Genomic DNA, 21,234 nt, shown 5'->3' with positions numbered 1-21,234 from the left:
TGCCGGCAGTTAGAGTTCACATACCAAAGCTGAACAAGTCTTGCGGAAGTCTCACCGCACGGCGATGTGAAAATGCTTTCGTGTAAAAAAAAGTCAAAAGCAGGGAAGCCCCAGTGCACCGTGGGGGGATTTCTCGTGCCATTTACGGCATTGAGAGTGCAGCAGTGGCGCAGTGATCCATTGCATTGCACTGCGAACCCTCCGAAAGATAGGTTTGATACCCGGCCGTGGCTAACATCAGCGGCGAGCGATGATCTGAACCGGTTCTAGGCCCCGCCCCCTCCACTTTAGCCACCTACACGAACCCACATGACCAACGCAGTATGGGGATGCCTTCATCCAGCAGTAGACTGACAAAGGGCCGTACATTTAATAACATTAATTGCCCTCTTGCTGTCAGCCTCGCACGAATGACACGAAGGGCATCCTGCAAAGCTCCAGGGGACAGCTGTCGTTTATTTCTTCTTCTTCTTAATTTTGGGTACTGCTTTTATAGGTCATATTTAATAGGTGTAATAAATTCACGACAGCTTCTGGGCACAAACAGGAGTGGACATTGCCACCCTCATGTCAATTGTTTTAGCCTGGTACGTTCATTTAACTCATTAGCTTTGCTGATATTTGCCAATGTTTCCCACGTAACAAAGAAGTTGCTTACAATAAAGTGACATTGACCTTGATCATTGGATCCAGAGTTAAGCCTGGTTCGTACTCGCAAGGGTGACTGCCCGAAAGTGCCAGGTGTTATAGGCTGGGGCTGTGAGATTGCCAGAAAATGGAAAAAGAGCAAAATACTCCCAAACCTCTTTCCGCAGAGGTTTGAGTTGTCTCCTCGTCTGTCTGAGTTTTTATCAAGGCAAGCCGGCTTCCTCCCACAAGCCAAACCACTCTTTTGCTGGAATTGGCCAAACATTGCAATGCAAGGGTGTAATTATTATTAATATCCAGCCAGACGGTGAGAGCAAATGTGTGAGTTGTTGGGTAGAAAATCTGGTAATTGTTGTATTATTAAAAAATAGGAAAAAAACTGGAAGCATGAAAATGTCAAAGCAGTTTTAATTAATAAAATACGGATATTCAAAAAGTAAGAATTTAAAAGTACCCGAGATTCACAGGCGGGGCACGTGGTGGAAAAGCATTTATAGGCCTGGTAATAACAATAATATTACAGGTAGGAACAACAGTTCCACACTGCCCACCATCGATTATTTGTCTGTCGTGCATAGCCCCTCCCAAACATGTACGCTCCCGGATTGGTTGAAGTGCGTCACATGACCGCGAGCTTTCTGTCGTGCACGAATGCGCTGTCCAACCAAGTTCCTACCTGCCCACTCCGAAGGAACGTGTTTCTAATTTCTGCTGAGGTACGAATGCGTGAAATTGAGCAATATGAATTGAAGTGCTAATCCAACTTTAGAAAAACGAGGCTACTGCCTCTCTTAAAACAGTTCTTTACAGTATTGACAAGGCAGGGTTGGCGGCTGCAGGGTGGTGGCGCAGTGGTAGCACTTGTGCCTCGCAGAAATAAGTTGCCAGGGTTCGATTCCAGAATTATTGCATGAAACTCCCACGTGGCCTAACCCAGAAACAAACACGAATCGTTGGGTTTGGCTACGAAAACCTACGCCACGAATTTTCTGCGCAGACTTTGTATGTTCTACGCGAGTTTCCTCTGGGATCTCTGGTTTCCTCCCACGGTTAAAAAAAAACACAACCGTGCAAATTGTAACAAGCAACGGCCTGAAAACCCAACGCTGAAAATTTACCTTCAAATTACTTAATTTGGATTAGACACAAACATTGCCAGTTACTGCGAACACTTGGCGGCACCCTTCTGAAAATGAGTCTTTAAACTCAGCGAGGCATTCCTGGGTGAACACGTATCATAAATAATAACTCACGGAATCAAATGATAATAACAACACTCACGGAAAAAAAAACTAACCCACTTTTAAAAATGTGTGAAAAACCAAAAACAATCGGCCAGTGCCCGATGCGTTTGGCAGGCGTAGCCAACAGGCTTTAGCGTTCTCCGAATTCCAAACCATCCGTCATTAGCCGTATAGGCCGCGGCTGACGATGGTGCTCTGTCGAATATCTCCGCAACACGCGTGGACTCAGCGGTGGACACCCGGGCAGATAGGTTAAACGTTCCAGCAATCCTCATTCAATTTAGCAGCCACGCTCAAGAGAATCTGTCACTAATTAGAGCGGCAAGCCCATTAATTCAAATTAGGTTCTCCCGCTTGTTATTTTCAAATGCTTTTCAACCGATGGGGGGGGGGAAAAAAAGTGACGCTGCTAAATAGCGGAAAATGCTAATTTTCTAAGTGGGCTCTGAACAAAGCAATCAATTAGTACTGTATCACAAAAGGACCCAAAGGTGTTCACAGGGCTCTTCAGCAAAGGCAAATTGTTTATCCAGCTTACTGCTACACTGTAATAATGTATAGCCCTTTATCAATCCTTGCGGATGAAGGGCCTTCCCATGCCGTGTTGGTTATGAGGTACGCTTGAAACATACTTCACCGTGCCGGTCAGTGCAGGTTAGTCACATGACACTGACGTCAGCTTGACCAGGAATCAAACTCGGGCTGCTGCTGGGTTCATAGCGCACTGCGTGAGCCACCGCACCACGGCATGTACAGACTGCTATATACAATGGAAGCTGGATATAGGCTCACCTTATAAAGCAGTTCTGATATAAGCAACACTTTCTTGCATTACACTAGTAGAAGGCAATAGGGGAAACTTCTGATACATGACAAGTACACACCGGCACTTAGCGTTCACGCAATATAACAAAGGCTCTAGATATTACAGAGCTTTTCAAATAGCAGGGAAGACCCACGCGGAGGGGCTGTCGGACTGAAGAATGCCTGAAACAAGGCGGCTGGCACACAGAGCAAAACGAATGGCAAGAAGAGGCGACAAGTATTCCGGACACCCCCGGCAAGCTCTCGCATGTGCCAAGCAGGGCGTACGCGATGCAGAGACGCGTACGTACGCGGCCAATTGAGCACGGGGGGGGGGGCTTATCACGTTGCCGGTGCCTGCCCAGGAATTCCGATTTTATAAAAAAAAAATTGGGGGGGGGGAGACGTGGCTGCAGATCGCTCGTTTTTCTGCAAGAACAGCCGTTTTTGTGGATGGATTATTCCGCTTGGGGCTGTAAGTAAAACACAAGCAATTTGTTTCCCCCTCGCCCCGCGCCATCCTTCCCCTCGCACCCCCTTTTGCACCTCCCGCAGCCCCGGCTCCTCATTAATAATACACTTGGGGCGAGGTAGGGGGGGCAAGGAGGAGGGATGGCAGAGTGGGGGGGGAAACGCAGACACTGCACCCCACCTCCCCCAAACCCACTTCCCCCCTTGCTCTTTGACCGGAGCGACTGCTGACGGTGGCGTTGCGATCGTACCTGTCCTGCGTCCCGTAGACGAGGCCCGCTTCCACGACGTAGGTCAGAAAGGCCATGGCTGTCAAGGAGGCATTATTAATAAACAATCAGCTTGGCGGGTGCACGGCCAATGAGTCGTATATCAAAATACAGTTTCGCGGTAACCTCGTCCCCCCGCCTCCTCAAGACGTTACAACTCAACACTGCCGCTCGAGGTGTAGTCTTGGCTGAGGAACTACCGTGAAACACACACACACACACCAGGCTCGTGCATTTTCTGAACAAAGGGGCGCATTCATTGAACTTGATTAATCATGTGCAGTATACACGAGGCATACGGCCATGTATATAAACATTTTGGAGACCAGTTGAGGCGTTTCAGTTGCAAGAAAGGTCAATATCAAAACGCAGAACTTTTCTTCATGTGATGTACAGCTGTATTTTTTTAAAGCTTTGCTTGGAAAAAATCTAGAGTTAAACGAAATAACACGTCATCTGAGGATGACTCTCAAAAAAACACATTTTGAGCACAAACGTTATTTTTCCCAATCATAAAGGCAATTTTATATTAAACCAAAATTTTGCTTAAAGAATGCCTACTGCATTCACCATACTGCTTGCTTGTTAGATGCGACGCAATTTCATCAGAATGCCCAGTGACAAAGCCATAGGCCCCTGGGGAGAAAGTACTCCAACGTGAGGCATGTGCTTAGATTAAAATATCAATAAAAGATATAATAAATACGACCACTTCATTCCATTGCAGAATTCATAACAGTATGAATACATGCAATGTCTTTCCACAATTCATTAAAGCTCCAGTGGCATTCGAGTGCAGGTCACTCACAATAACATTCACATTATCAAACGTGTGTTAAATCCACCTTAACAAATTTCACAAATGCATCACGTCAGGTCAAAACACAGGTCGACACAAAGTCGTTGACCACACTGACTTTGACAAACTTTTGTAGAATAAAAGGCAAAAATATCTCAGTTCAGTCTTTAATTTTTCAAAATGCACTTTTTTTTTTAAAGTCCAAAAAATGTAACCGACAAAATTTGTGTTGAATAGATGACCCTACATCAGACAAACGTTGGCCTATTGTACCGTTTTGTAATTAATTATACAAATTTGGTGCAAAAATAGTGGACATATCCACAATATTCATCCATATCCATCACCGTCTTTATTACCATTTTCTTCACCTCCATCATTACCACATTTCACTATAGATATCGGATTGACTTTTGAACCTGTCCACATGACGTTTTCCTCCGATCCACACTCGCTGATAAGAGGAATGCAGATCCAGAGGTAACGTGAAAAAGACTTGGGGATCAGCCAGACCCCGCAAATACTGTACAAGGAATCACCAATAAGAGTACGTAGATAAGAAGAGTGTTACCATACAGTGCACGCATTTTACAATACTGCACAACGCTGCCATAAAGCTCTCGGACGTGCTTCCAGGTTGTGTCACGTGTTTTTCCGCATCGTGTCAAACATCTTGCTCCACGTACTAGCCGCTTCAGTTCATGAAGAAGCTCCCAGAAAGTTGAGTGAAACGTCGGACATCATGGCTGTACTACACGCGGTACAATCTAAAAACACGTTAGAGCACAACCGCAAAAACCTACATAGTGGTGTAACTCCGCAAAATGCAGCAAGAGGTGGTGGAGATCAGGTACATGGCTGTGTTTAATGTACAATGATCAACATCTCAGAGCTGTGGAACCGCTTCTGATAAAGTGATAGTAAAAAAAAAAGCATCAGTCTATTATTCAACCACTTTAAATAACATTTCATCTGTAGGCTAATGTCCTACCTGATTGATGCTTTGTAAACAACTAAAAATTCGTAATTTATCCCCTGCACGTCAGTTATTGCTTTGCTGTAGTTGTGGCCAAAGGGGGAGTATTTTTTAACTCAAGGCAAGTGAACAAGGCCTTCTATTATTCAAGCCTCCATACTACAAATCAATCAGTGACCTTTACTGAAACCAGGTGACAGCCCATTGAGACGAAACATTTTCTCTGCAACGGAGACCTGGGGGTGGGTATATAGCCCAACAGCACGTCCGACTCTCCGATGTGCTTTCGGGTCATTACCGCGTGTCGTTCGGCACGACGTCCGACGTTTCGCTCCACGTGCCGCTGGGAGCTTCCATAGCAAAATTCAGTGACCGAACAAGCACGTGGATTGAAACATTGGGCATCATACCGAGAGCCACGCGGCACAATCACAACATCCTACGCGGAAGTTAAGTATGCTCACCGCTCAGCTGGTACGCCGTTGAAGGTGATATAAAATGACCCTGTGGTGTCATTAGCAAAGGGGAGAGCAACACACATGGGATTCAATACCCAAATCCCAAATGTGATTGCAGGAGGGCCCCAAAGCAAAAGCGTAAAAATATCCTGTCTCTATATAAAACATATTTACTGGAGTGACCACGGCAAAATAATACAGTGATTTCTCATTGGGCTGTCACCTGGATAAATAAAGAACAATGCACTGCACGGAATATATTATGGTATTTCATCTTCAAAATGCACAGCAGCGATGCAATATCTCACTCGTGGTGTGTGGTCATGATGACGGTATTCGGTCACATGCCGCTGCACCCGTGCATTACAGTGGCTGCATTAATATGACGTAAAGTACTGCAGTAAATAACGGGACATATCGGCAAAATAAATCACTGCTGAAGCAGTGCGTTTCATTTCATTAAACCCAGAAATATCATTATGCATGAGCACAAGTGTGTTTACATGTTCAGAATATCAAAACCAGCACTTAAAGCTAAGAATAGTGAGGTCAATTTGTGGCTCAGAGAACCACTGCTTTGTAGTACGTAAGACCACTGAGGCAATACCACTGAGATTCTAAAATTCAAATTTAAAGTACTCATAAAAACTGGTTTTAGTGTGAAATATATTCGCGAGTCATTTCCCAGTCACCTATGCAGGCACCAAAAAAATCCTCCATGAAAATTACTTTTGAATTTCATTTGGGTCATACCTTGAAATTATTTGCCATATAGTCATGGAGTGAACTACACATCTATTTGCTGAGCTGAGATCCTGAATTCTAATCCCAGGCTCAACCTGAATGTGGATGTTATCTGTTTACTAAATAGCTGCGTCTGCATTTATATGACCACTTCATCTATCACTGCACTGAGTGCCGAGCCCTTCCCGCACTGCTCCAAAAAACAACCATTGGCCCAGACTAACACACGGTCTGGAATTCCACATGCACAATATGTATACGGGGCCTCAGGCCGTCCTCCTCTGTAGCTCTCAACACTGTTTATCCATACACCCACCCCTACCCCACACGGCATGGTGACCAAGCCAGAAAGGGCACACCTTCGCTGGACAAAGAATCCAAGTGAGGATGGGTGGTTCAGCGAATTCATGACTCAGCGTTGGCCTGGTTATGCCATGCCAGCACACTCTTAACACGTGGTCTCAGACACCCTGCTGGTTCTACTCCAGTATGAGGCCAGGGTAATGACAAAACACAGTGCGGCACCAGCCCAGCCAGGCTTTGGAAGACTTTGGTTACAAGGCACGAGAGTGCTAGAGATGGAACTCTTCAGCCCCTTCAAGATAATGACTCCACTGCTGAACGCAGCCCAATCCTGTGCAATGAAATAACTGAGGTAGCGCAGTTTTATTGCAGTGAATTCAAATTTCAAGTTTTTGTTTAACCAGGTGAGCACTCCAATAGGCAAGGTTTAGTCTCTTTCGCAAGCATGTCCAGGGTTAATAACGGGCAAGGGTAAATGTGCAGAGGCTATCAGATATTAGCGCATCATAGAGGCACATCACGTACTTTACATGTAGTCGTAATCTTAAGACTAGCCCCAATAGTGTGACTACGGTCGCTAGCCTCAAACCATGGACCACCTCTTAACACGGCTGCCCGCCTCGATCATTCCTCAGCAGCATATCAGATATTCACCAGCCTACTCACCGACGTACACGCGATAATAGAAACATTGCCGATCAGAATCAGAATACTTATTTATACCGGAGGAATCCGATGAGCTATAAAAGCTCTTTTTCACAGATGTCCAGTGGATCAACCCCACCCCCACCATACAAAAGAAGAAGAATAAGAAGACAGGAGGTAGGCCCATCATTCAATCACGACCTACTTGGGATGTAGAGATCGGGAGCATTCACGTCAAACTTCGGTGCCACTGGCTCGCCCTTCTGGAACCGAAGGTCCCAGTTCTGCAAAAACGAGAAGCCACTCTGCAGCTCAGCGACTCAACGCGACATCTTCGCCTACGGACTTCAGCTTTCAAAAATGGCAATGTCACATCCAGATGTTTCAAACTCCGCAGGCGTGTTGATGTAGATGCAATGTACCTTGAGCTATTCTCTTACACTGCAGTAATATTAGGTAACATTAGGGACAACATCCAGGCTTACAGGTAATACATTATAGGACATTTAGTTGAAAAAAAATTGTCCATAATGGGAAACATTTTGGAAGAAGTCCTCATCATTATCTTAACATCTCTAACGCGTGTAAAAGTGTACGAGTCCTGGTACTGCACGACAATGCTGCGACTCAAAATACAGTGACAAAGACGCCCAAAACAATTCAGAATAATAACTGCAAATTAATATTGTGCACCATGAAACAAACAACGAGGCAAAACATTTATCCTGAACACTCAAGTCACGTAAAACCTAGGACACTTGCTCACGGTTAACTTTATCACAGGTACACTGCCAACAGCTTCTATGTAAACAATCAGGGATAGGTCTTACGACATGCACACACGGGAACACGGATACAAACACTACACAACACACTATGTCTACAATGTACGTATATTACTACAAGGATCCGGATGTATAATGATTAAGCAAGTGTTTGATTTTACATGAGCTTGCACAACCAAAAATCATATCGTGTAAATATTTCTCGAACAATATTAATCATCCTCTCATCCGTGAATATTATGGGTCAGAGCATCTGCGATTATTCTCGTAATATACCAATCCCTAAAGATTTGCAGATAAACTTGACAGCGGATGGAACGGACTTCTCATTTTGTGTTATGATGACGTGGCTGTAAAAGAATGGTCTGCATTGTGGAGTGACCTCCGATGAGCACGGTTGGCTATGTAGGGTGCAAAAGAAGTTCAACATACATGTGAAGCCACGTGTCTCTGTTGTAATTACTGTATACCAATTACTTGACTACACAGCTGCAAACTTTGTAATGTTGAAGGGTGAGCATACTTTCACCGCAAAAAAGCACAGAATGCTTTGATTTTTTACAGAAATTTTGCTATACTATCCATATTTTTCTTTTCCCAGACAGAACTGAATTGAAATAAATGATAACTGTGGTTGGTGAGAAAAATGTAATGAAAAGTCATCAACTCTAAACACTAACAGCTAACAGCTCATTACCTGACTCTTGAGCATCAGACAAAACCACAAAAATTTAAGACTCATAAGGTGCCTGAGGCTCTGAACTGCATTAACTAAATAATAAAGTTATGATTATTTGAATGGCATATTGTTACTAATTAGAAAAGCAACATTATAAGTCTCTGATGAAGGCCAACACAGTTAATTGATAGCACACATGTTGCTACCCTTGGCACCAAACCCCACGTCACCAAGAAAAACCCAAACACTGTGATTTACAACCACACCAAGGCTCGATCAACTCATGTAGCCAGAATTCTCTGCGAGTCTGTGCCTTGTCAAATTCACAGCCACTCCCCCCCCCTCTCCACTTTGAATTCATCCAAAAATACAACGAACGTTTTGAAAAACAGCGACAGTTGGCAGCCGCGTATTAATGCGGCATATTTATCGTGTGACCTTTACTGTAAGGTTATCGGTTCACTTGCCTCGTCGGAGAGACGTTCATTATCATTTAAAGGTTTTTTTGTTCAAGCAATCGACAGAGAATTGCCATTTTGATTTAGTCTAGATTTAGACCCTTGCAAACTAAGACGAGCCTTTAATTTCCTTCACAGGGTGCTGAAAGTTCACACCAGATCTGGCAGACACGCTTTAACTCAAGGCCCGCCGCTGTGCATACCTGGAATAATTTGGCAACCAATCTCCAGATAAAAAACCGTTCTCTCTTAATCATGACAAATAGGACACTCTACTTGGAAACTTTGTGAGCATTTGTTTCTCATCACAGTTCTATCTTACTTTTACGGGATTATATTATTCAATTGCTAAGAGAATGTGACATGTGCCTTTGTTTACTGCGGTTTGTTTTGGCATTAAACTGGAGCACATGGAGAAAACCACGAGGAATAACATTCAAAGGTCCACGCAAATGGGTCCGCGAACCCACTAACCGTCCTGTCATATCCTAATCATTATCAGAGCCCAGCAGGTTTGGAACATTTCACAAAATCTATGAGATCCACCATTCCCTGCAATGGATTCCAGGCTTGTGCCGTGTACAGCCAAACGCAATTGTACACCAATTCTCTTATCCACAAGCCCTCCCCCAATGTCATCAACGGTAATAACAGCGATCATTAGCTAGCTACTTTAATAGAAGAGGCGCTCATTAAACAGTAATCACCTTGTTTCTACTTTCTGATATCAGCTGCAAGGTCAATGACCGATTTATAAAATCTCTTTTCATATTTTACAATTCTTTGGCAATAAAAATTCCAAATTACAAAGAAAACCCAATTTAAGTTTACTAAACAAGGGCTCAAATTGAAAAGGTAAATATGTCCACATCACACATTTGTAATGTCTCCAGGATTATTACCATATTCTCCAGATAATGAAATTCACCTTTTAGCCCCCACTATTTTAAACCAAAAGCTGTGGGTACATCTCATAACCCGCAGAAAACGCGTTAACCAAAGGCACGTTTTAATATTGTTGTTTAGAATCATCTTCCAGAGGGTGGACCAACACAACACCACTTTGATAGGATTCACCAGCAACCATTCAGAATAATCTTCCAGAAGACATCTCTCCCAATGTTAAGTCAGCGTGTTCATAATCACCTTCTGGCATATGGCTCTTCACAGTACTGTACCGTCCCAATAAGAAAAAAATCACCATTTCAACATCGGCATTTTAGAATGTGCAGAGTATGGTGAATTGAACAATTGACACCACGATGTACCTTGTGTGTGTAGGGACACAGAAGAACCTTCAGCTTATTTTGAACGTAAACCGTGTCCACTGCAAAGTAGCATTTTAGTTTGTCGATGGGAAAATATTTGCTAATCTGCAAAAAAAAGAGAGACACATTTTACAAAGAAGAAGCATACCGAGTTAAAGATTGGTTAGTAAGCAAAAAAGAATACATTTTTCTTCTTGGTTTAAAGGGGGTAGTGGGGGTACAACAGAAACGCTGCTCACCACCCACCCTTGACGGAGTGGCTCTTGCTTTCAGATCAAGGGATGGATCGCGTTATACCTCCACCACACTGCTCAAGCGTATCTGGGGTCAAAAGCCAGCAACCCTTGAACCGTGCTACTTTCAATTGCTACAAGACTGAGTCTGTGAGCTGCAGTGAACCAATGATTATGCCGATTATGGCTATTGTTCACAATTGCACCCAATAAATAGATTCAACTGTATGTCAATTATTGCAGATTATTGGTTATATATCTAGGTAATGGGGCATCAGGACAAAGTGTTTCAAAATAAATGATTTAACGTGTTAACGTCTCCATACTAACCAGAGATGTCAGCACACACTATGGCTCTTGCGAACATATGAATCAATTACTGCTATGTCTTAAACCACAACGTTTTAGAATAAATCCAAAAAATTAATATAATTCACATTAAATGTTGAATAAGTAAAAGTTTCAATTTCGATTTAAAGCTTTCGTGACTGCAGGGATTCATCTTCTTGGTTCTTTCGGTAAAGACAGCGTCTGAATTCAGACGCTGTCTTTCCGACAGCCCTGTTCTTCACCTGAGGACGGCTGCTTGCGTTGTGGCCGAAACGTCGTGAGAATTTTTATTATGTTTTATTTAAATTATTTTATGATTTCCCTTCCACGTGACTTTACCAAAAGGACCAAGAAGAAGTAAAAGTTTCTTAATTTTCTGAAATTCTATGGTTGCAACGGCAGCGTGCGACTGCCCGACTGCCACCTGAATGCACAACGAATAAAGCGTCACGTTGTGATGAGGAAGCCAAGGCATCGTCATACTCACTGCCTTGGGGCAAGCACACAGGCCAAATGCATGGGCAGTCATGTGCAATATAACAGTTAATATAATAACATTAAACAAATAATAATGTATAGCCCTTAGTCAGTCAATCCACTGCTGCCTACAACCTTCAATTACCCAAGGTTAAATCACCATATTATAAAATGATGTGATAGGCATTTTATTTTTTTAGTAAAGACATTTAGATAGAGTGGAATGAGGGCAGTGCTGTTTTAGACGAAGAATGTGATTTGTCGAGTTTAAAGCGCAGGGCAGGTGACTGCGTTTGGGTGCAAGCCTTTAGTGTGCACTGTGCACTTCTGCACCTTTCAGATGTTTGCTGTTGTCTTGACGTGACCTTGCAATTACTCAAGTGTACTTGCATAGAAAAGCTTGTGAGATGTCGTTATGTGAAACATTCTGAAAGGCCTTAGACAACCATTGCAGATGTATTGCAACTACAACAACACAACAAATTATATTCACGTCAAAAATTTATTAAGGGCTACATTGCAATATTTAATGCGGGTTATATTCACCAGGATGGAAAACCACTGCGTTTCTACACTTGTGGAATGGTTCGTAGTGGAGCCAACGATGGTGAACAGTTTGCGCTTAACTGTGGAATCGTTCCGCTAAACGTGCGGAACCACTTCAGTCAAACTCTGGGGGCATGCCTTATGCAGTGGAATGCTTGAGTGGGTACGGGAGGAGCACATTTCACCGTAATCCACATGCGGACCTGTCGCCTCCGTTTATCTAAGTGTTCGAAGAGTTGGCTCAGTTTGTGGGCGAGGAGAGTGTGGGGAAATCAGTTCGCGCCGCCCAGATTCTCCATGGCACTGCCGCAGCTGACAATTGGCTGCGAGGTGTTGTTTCGTGGAATGGACCTCCACCAAATCCTCACAATCGCTTTTAAGGAACTAGCACCTTGTACTAGAATATTACAAAAAGCGTGAAACTAAATTCAATATCAATTGGGCCTAATGTATCTTCATAGACCCCCACTGGGTAATATATTAAAAACATGGAAAACAACGAAATTATTTTTAAATCAATCGTCGAAAAGCTACGAATTACAACCAATTTTTTCTTTGTAAAAATAACTTTTTGGGCAATGCGTTAGGAAGTAGATGGCAGTGCAGCGAAAAACATTGACGTTCCCTGCCTTCACAAACCCGCACCGACCAGCATGCTGGAGAATGGTCGAATAACTCCCGTGACCCACACGGTGCGAGGAGCAATCGATTGACAAAGGGCTGTACACATCCAGCAATCGATGAGCAAAGGCCTGTACTTGTACACAAGTACACACGCAAACTTTACATTCCGCCAACCGCTCGTATTGATTGGCTAGTTGATTGCGTACTGTTAATATTTTAAAACATTTCCGTAGTCTGCACGGCACCTTCCGACGCGCACTGCCAACTCACGCCTCTGTCCACGGCCTCCCTGGAGCGGACGGCCAGGTTGGTGCCGTACTTCAGGGCCATGTCAGCCAGGGGGTCACTCCACAGCTCCTGACCCTCCTCGGGCCCTGCCGCGTCGTCATCCTGCCTGCGCTTCCTGAGCAGCTCATCACCCGCTGGCACGTGCGGTACCGCGGCACCCCTGTCAGCCCTGTCAGAGTCCGAGTTCGCGTCTTCGTGCTCGTCGGCTGCTATTGATGACCCGGAGAAGGGAGGGAGCATCGCAAAACACATGGCACTTGGTTTCACACTTCTGTAATATTCAGTGCCTTAAGGAAAGTGTTCCAAAAATCCTACTGCTCCGGGAAAACATGAATATGGAGTAGGTGAACAGACGAAATGTAATTTCATTTGGGTATTACCAAAAATTTACGAAAACACGGCATTTAAACACTGCGTTAACGTGTATAGTTAGGGTTGGCATGCGATGTCGGCGTGCTAGAATGGTTTTCCATCCTGGTGAATATAATTCAGGCGCAACTGAATTTGCGCTGGATTGCTCCCCGTCGATGTCAAGCAACGCGGTGTGACACACAACACAAGGGAGTGTAATGCAGGACGGTGGGAGTAAAGCAAAAACTAGAAGAGGGTAAAAAATAACAGGCCACTGCCTCCATAAGGAGCGATGATAGCGCACGAAAGAAGAAGCTTCAGTTAAGGCACCAACATTGAAATCGTCTGGACCTGTGGGGTCATGACCTATAACAGATTTGGAGCATTCAACAGCCTCGTGAAAACAGCTCCAGTCGGCAGATGCAGCTGGCTACCACGTGACCTCACCGAAAGACCCAAAGATAATGGCTACCACGTCCACACAATTCCACCATCCCCTCCTCAAGCTTGCCCGTCCACCATGAAGAATTCACGCTCAGCACAGTTGCTGCCTCGTCTCTCTACGTAGTCACTTGATTCTAATATCCTCATAAAAAAATTTACATTGCATGAACGTTTTATTGCTATCGAACTTGAATTTTCTCCACACGCGAGGGCCCCACTCAAGCATGGAGATCGATGTCATGGAGCAATGGTGATGGGATCGCTGTGGTTCATCCTTCGGAATCGATTGCAAACTGTGAATAGTTTCCAAAATCACATCGCGTGCGTATCGAGACTTTTCAAGTGCAGCCAATGACAGATTCAGCCTGGTTGCCTATGAATCCACGAAAAAATACAAGATTTTAAAATTCCTTTCGTCCCCCACCCCCCCTTCTCCTCCTTGCACCAGGTCTAAGAACTTTAGATGTATACACCACTGTACATCACCTGGAGTCTTTACAGAACGTGATGGGAGACCACCAGAGTGTTGGGTTAACCGGGTCCGATTGAAGCGACTCTAACACATTCCTGCGGAGGGAGCTGGTAGGAACGTTGGGTTGCTCGTTCAATGGCCAGGGTCAACGGCGGCGTGGTGTATTCCGCAAATATGGCCGACTGTGAGGGCGGGCACAAGTCGCGTGAGTAGGTTAAACGTGGCGTTTTATAAGGGCACCACGGGGTGACCAGCCCCTCCCCACCCAGCCCCTCCCCACCCAGCACCACCCCTCCCATTTTTGGAAGCACGACGGACGGACACAATAATCCCCTGTGGGCTGGTGTAACCAGGAGGTTCCTACCAGTAAAACAACTTTACTCTCCAGTACTGAGGTTGTATGGCATCGGCTCAATGGGACATTCTTCCACGTGAAGTGAAACTTATGTCTTGGGAGATTTCCGAAATCGTGTAGATTTTTTTTCTCTCTCCACCCGATGATGCGACATCAATAACGATCCAACTGTGATGACATCCACGATAAACCCATTCCTCGCAAGTGCACAATAGATCGGGATTTTGAGAACAATGAAGATTTTGAGTTGCTGGCTCTGGCTGTACTGTAATCTAACACCTTTAGTGGAACTGACATTTAGTTTGCAGTTTAAATGCCCCGTGAACTAATAAGAATTTTCCCTGAAGGTGTTTTATGTCAGCTATATTTAAAGCAACAAGCCCACATCATATTCATCGTCATGGATTCGAATTAACGACGACCATTTCGCCTAGATCACGATATTAGTTGTGCTTAAGGTATAACATGCGTGTGTGTTTTTTTAAATGTCTTAGTCATTTCAGTTTTCACACCAATACTACGTTTTAGAGAATGAAATGGTGGGGGAGGTCACAAGACATCTGGACAACCATTTGTGTACGCAATAATAGAATTGTCATGAAGCTGCATAGCTTCATCGGTTTCCTCCAGTGATGATTCTGAAGTTGCATCCAAACGCATTGGAGTAGCAACCCAGAGAGCGAGGGGTCAGTGACTAATACCCAAAGCCAGACTGTGTTTGTGCATTGACTCGATACCATTCCATACCTGTCAACCCCTTATCAGTGCTGCCCATCTTATTACAGACCAATCCATACCTTATTGCCCACCCCGTGTCCTGATGAATCTCAACGTTCATCCTTCAAAATCCCATCACAAAGCAGAACACACAAAGACGTGCTTTTGCCGGTATTTAAACTGCTGAACGCCGTATGGACCTGAAGACTCAATTTCCCTGTACAATAATACGGAGTAAACCATATGGCTTGACAACTGTGCTATATCTATGTATCTCTATGGGTCTCTGTGGGTATCTATTTATCTCCATGGGTCACTATCTCTATGGGTCTCTTTTTATATGGGTCTCCATGTATCTCTATGGGTCTCCATGTATCTCTATGGGTCTCCATCTATCTCTATGGGTCTCTATTTATATGGGTCTCCATGTATCTCTATGGGTCTCCATGTATCTCTATGGGTCTCTATTTATATGGGTCTCCATGTATCTCTATGGGTCTCCATGTATCTCTATGGGTCTCCATGTATCTCTATGGGTCTCCATGTATCTCTATGGGTCTCCATGTATCTCTATGGGTCTCTATTTATATGGGTCTCCATGTATCTCTATGGGTCTCCATGTATATCTATGGGTCTCCATCTATCTCTATGGGTCTCTATTTATATGGGTCTCCATGTATCTCTATGGGTCTCCGTGTATCTCTATGGGTCTCCGTGTATCTCAATGGGTCTCTATGTATCTCTATGGGTCTCTGTCCATAATCAAACCTGTCAACCCCTTATCAGTGCCGACCTTATTACAGACCAATCCAGACCTTATTGCCCACCCCGTGCCCTTATAAATCTCAACGTTCACCCCACAAAGTCCCATCACAAAGGAGAAACACAAACAAATAGACCACTTTTTTTTGCCCTTAATGAAACGTCTGTATATGACCCTATACAAGAATCCGTGGTATCTATATATATACCGTACGGGTTTGAGAGGCATGCAATTAACAACAAACATTCGCCACCTTGTGAAGAATGCCATAGAATGTCCACGTGCACGTGTACAGTAGGCCAACGTGCAGTGCGCACTGTATGCGCGCACGTGTGCGTACTGTACGTACAGTCAGCCCCCGAGCTGCACCTAGCCTGGCACAAAGCGCCGTGGTCGACCGCCGCTGTGGTTCTCGCACTTGCCGGAGGCCCCGAGTTCGATTCCCAATCGATAACCCTGGAGCAGTGACGGGTATCGAATGCGGTAGCGGTGGGCTTCCCCTAGGTCGACTCGGCCTCAAATGTCAACGTTGGAGATGCAAAGGCGGCCGGGTGTGGTCCTGGTTCAGAGTAAAGTCGCGACCCCCCCCGCCCCCTTCCGTGTGATGTGTCAGCCTTCAAGAGGGGAGCTGCTCGTTTACAGCACTCGCAGCCTCTACAGTCTACACAACAATTAGACAGTCTACACACAACAATTAGACAGTCTACACACAACAATTAGACAGTCTACACACAACAATTAGACAGTCTACACACAACAATTAGACAGTCTACACACAACAATTAGACAGTCTACACACAACAATTAGACAGTCTACACACAACAATTAGACAGTCTACACACAACAATTAGACAGTCTACACACAACAATTAGACAGTCTACACACAACAATTAGACAGTCTACACACAACAATTAGACAGTCTACACACAACAATTAGACAGCCTACACACAACAATTAGACAGCCTACACACAACAATTAGACAGTCTACACACAACAATTAGACAGCCTACACACAACAACAACAGTCTACACAACACTTAGACAGTCTACACACAACAGCCTACACACAACAACAGTCTACACACAACAACAACAGTCTACACACAACAGCCTACACACAACAACAGTCTACACACAACAACAGTCTACACACAACAGCAGTCTACACACAACAACAGCCTACACACAACAACAGTCTACACACAACAACAACAGTCTACACAACACTTAGACAGTCTACACACAACAGCCTACACACAACAACAGTCTACACAACAGTCTACACACAACAACAGCCTACACACAACAACAACAGTCTACACACAACAGCCTACACACAACAACAGTCTACACACAACAACAGTCTACACACAACAGCAGTCTACACACAACAACAGCCTACACACAACAACAGTCTACACACAACAACAACAGTCTACACACAACAACAGCCTACACACAACAACAGCCTACACACAACAACAGTCTACACACAACAGCAGTCTACACACAACAACAGCCTACACACAACAACAGTCTACACACAACAACAACAGTCTACACACAACAACAGCCTACACACAACAACAGCCTACACACAACAACAGTCTACACACAACAACAGCCTACACACAACAACAGCAGTCTACACACAACAACAGCCTACACACAACAACAGTCTACACACAACAACAACAGTCTACACACAACAGCAGTCTACACACAACAACAGCCTACACACAACAACAGTCTACACACAACAGCAGTCTACACACAACAACAGCCTACACACAACAACAGTCTACACACAACAGCAGTCTACACACAACAACAGCCTACACAACAACAATCTACACACAACAACAACCACAGGAGGGGGTGGGTGGGGGTGTATATTTTTGTGTTTGCGCGTCTGCGTTACTCACGACCGTCGTGCGTTCGAGGCTGGGATCGATTGTCCATCGCGAAGGTGCAGTGAGGGCGAGTGTGGGATGATTAGTGGTGATAACGATGATGATGATAACGATGATGAAGATTACGATGATGATGATAACGATGATGATAAAGAGAGGGGTGGGAGCGTGTGAGAGGGGGGCTTCAGTGCATTTGGAATCGAAAACGACGATTCGGAAAAGTTGTAGAGATCCCAGTTGGAGTCGAATCTATTTAAGCGTGATCGATACCGAAATCGATTATTGGCTAATTCGATTCTTAGAGTCGATGCTTGCTGTGTGTCGAGACTCAATTATTTTTGTAGTACTCTTAGGTTTTTTCGGTGAAGTCACGTAGGTTAAACATAAAAATAAATAATAAACAGAATAAAGATAATAGAAATAAAATGTAATATTTTTGTAGTCCCGTTAGTACTGCATCGTCTGCATTGTTTATACTGTACTGTTTTATCTGTCTTATCTGTTCTGTCTTAGGGGCCGTCCATAAATGACGTCACGCGATTTTGGACGATTTTTGACCCCCCCTCGTCACACGTCGTCATAAAAAGTCAGACCCCCCTCCCTCAATTATGACGTCACAAAGCTCTGCCCCCCCCCCCCCCCCCAAAAAAAATAAAACATGCTTAAAATCGCTTTAAACTATTGCCATTGTAGTGCATATTTAATGTGGCGCTGCACTCTGATGTTGTAGGAGAAAATATTTATGAAAAAAAGTCTATTTAAGTAAGTAGAAATATAAAAAAATATAATTCTCACGTTTCGACTGCAACACAAGCAATCATCATCAGGTGTGAAATGTTATTGCTGTGGATTTCACACCTGATGATGATTGCTTGTGTTGCCTCCGAAACGTCGTGATTTTTATTTTATTTTTATTTTACTTTTATTAATTTTAATTTTTAACCTATGTGACTTTACCGAAAAACCTAAGAATATGAATCCTTGCAGTCACGAAAGCTTCAAATCTAGAATTAAGTTGTATTAGCTCTGTGAGAGCACTCCAAATCACCTTGTTATTTCAATGAACGCGTACATTTGGGAACACCGTTTGATCAACTGCAATCTACTGATAGTTCTTACAGTCACAAGGTCACAACATTAGTCTCAGTACATATATATAAAATGTGCTGTAGTCTACCCATGGATCAATCGGTCCATCTGTTCATCCCCATCTCGGCGCGCTGTGAATTGCTAAAACGAGGTAATGTTGATCTCGACCCGGAGACAATAACGAAGACATCTGCTAAACTGGGGATTTAATCGGATCATTGTCACATCATCGTGAAGGCGCCCGCAGGGTCGGTTGGGGTGGCGGGGGGCCATGGAAGGGCGCAGGTGTAGTCTTTGGTATAATTCAACTGAAAAGCCAATCACAATATGACGGCACCCAACGTTAATACGTGAAAACAATAAAATACAATGAAAGCATATTAAAATATATTTAATCACTTCGATGAAAAAGGGCTAATAAGGTCAAGGGAGGCTTATCTCAATCAATGGCGATGCATTAAGTTGCATGCTTTCATGTCTCTATATTGATTCTGAAACCTTCCTGCCTGTTGTTATTTGTAAATGTTATTGTTTGTTTTATTTGTTCTAAAACAAAGACGGCAAGGTGGAGCGGTGGTGCGGTGGTTATCTCACTGTGCTACCAACCCGAGTTTGATTCACGGTCATGGCTATCAATCGTGGCGAGTTATTTCTGAGCTCGTCCGAATTGCCTCCTTCACCAAATGTGCACCGACCGGCGTGGTGAAGTATGGTCAGACAACACTCACGACGCGCACAGCGTTGAGGATATATACATCCAGCAGTGAATTGACAAATGACTGTGCATTATTAGCATCATCATCATCATAACACTATATATACAACATTGACAGAAACAGAAAACGTGGGGAATTGATGCGAAAATATATCTTATATTCTTAGGTTTTGTCGGTAAAGTCACGTAGGTAAAAAATTAAAATTTATAAAAGTAAAATAAAATAAAAAGTCACTTGATACAGCTATCGTGCTGTGACGGTTCCACCTGAAGACGGAAGCTTGTGTTGCCTCCGAAACGTCGTGATTTTTATTTTATTTTACTTTTATTAATTTTAATTTTTTACCTACGTGACTTTACCGAAAAAACCTAAGAATATGAATCCTTGCAGTCACGAAAGCTTAATATCTAAAATATATCTTATTTTAGTTTAAAAGCTGTGGGGGGTGTTTTTCATAAGACATTAAATTACGAGTAATGTTATTGAATGCTGTGACCGGGATGGCCCCGTTAAGCCCTCGTGATAAGCAGCTTTCCCACTTTAATCCTCTTCAGGGCCAGCGAAGCTCGCGGGGGGTGGAGGCAGCGGCTTCTGAAGCTGAGTGACCGCGTGAATGCCGCACGGAAAAACCGCTCCACGGATTTTATTTCGATTTAAAGCTTCTTTCGTGACTGCAGGGATTCATCGTCTTGGTTCTTTCGGTAAAGTCACGTAGAATGGAAATAATAAAATAATAATAAAAAACATAATTAAATTACTTTATTATGTTTATTTTTTTAATTTTATTATTTCCATTCTAAAAATCATTTTATTATGTAACTTTTGATTATTTTATTATTTCCATTCTACGTGATTTTACCGAAAGAACCAAGAAAACGCTCCACGGATCTGTCGGTCAAGAGGACCGCCGCCTCTGCGACGAATCGGCCGGCAGGGGGAGCGATTGCCCGAAATCGCGGCCCCCTCCCTCCTCTCGTTCTCTCTTCATCGTCCGAGGGAGTTTCGCAACGTGCACGCCATCGATCCGCCATCGATCCGCGACCCACTGCTGCTGGGGTTGGTAGGCGCACGCCGAGAGCACGCACCTGCGTGGTTGGGGGCCGTCCATAAATGACGTCACGCACCTAGGGGGGGGAGGGGTGGGGTCAGACATTTGTGACGTCACGCACCTAGTGGGTCAGACATTTGTGACGAGGAGGGGAGGGGGGTTTGAGAAATGTGACGTCGCATCAAAATGCGCAACTTTAAATAAATATAGACAACACGTTCTACTTAATTAAATAGACTCTTTAATAAATGTTTTCTCCTACAACAGAGTGCAGCGCCAACATTAAATACGCACTATAATGACAATAGTTTA

General features: G+C 43.9%; 1 protein-coding gene across 1 annotated transcript in view; it reads right to left on the bottom strand.

Annotated features, from left to right (window-relative positions):
• Window positions 1-18,305, bottom strand: part of LOC144729602 (protein YIF1B-like) — a 36,096-nt gene extending 17,791 nt beyond the window's left edge. The window contains exons 1-5 of the mRNA XM_078609973.1: window positions 18,082-18,305; window positions 13,032-13,258; window positions 10,552-10,656; window positions 7,567-7,645; window positions 3,419-3,476 (exon numbers count right to left, since the gene is read on the bottom strand). Coding sequence (XP_078466099.1) covers window positions 3,419-3,476; window positions 7,567-7,645; window positions 10,552-10,656; window positions 13,032-13,258; window positions 18,082-18,118 — 506 coding nt within the window. The 5' untranslated portion in view covers window positions 18,119-18,305. The remainder of the gene's footprint in view (window positions 1-3,418; window positions 3,477-7,566; window positions 7,646-10,551; window positions 10,657-13,031; window positions 13,259-18,081) is intronic.
• Window positions 18,306-21,234: the final 2,929 nt, after the last annotated feature.

This window comes from Lampetra planeri, chromosome 33 (assembly GCF_965212315.1).
Source record: "Lampetra planeri chromosome 33, kcLamPlan1.2.h2, whole genome shotgun sequence".
NCBI classification, from domain to species: domain Eukaryota; kingdom Metazoa; phylum Chordata; class Hyperoartia; order Petromyzontiformes; family Petromyzontidae; genus Lampetra; species Lampetra planeri.
Note: the sequence above shows the minus strand (reverse complement) of the source record. Positions and strands in the feature narration are given on the sequence as shown.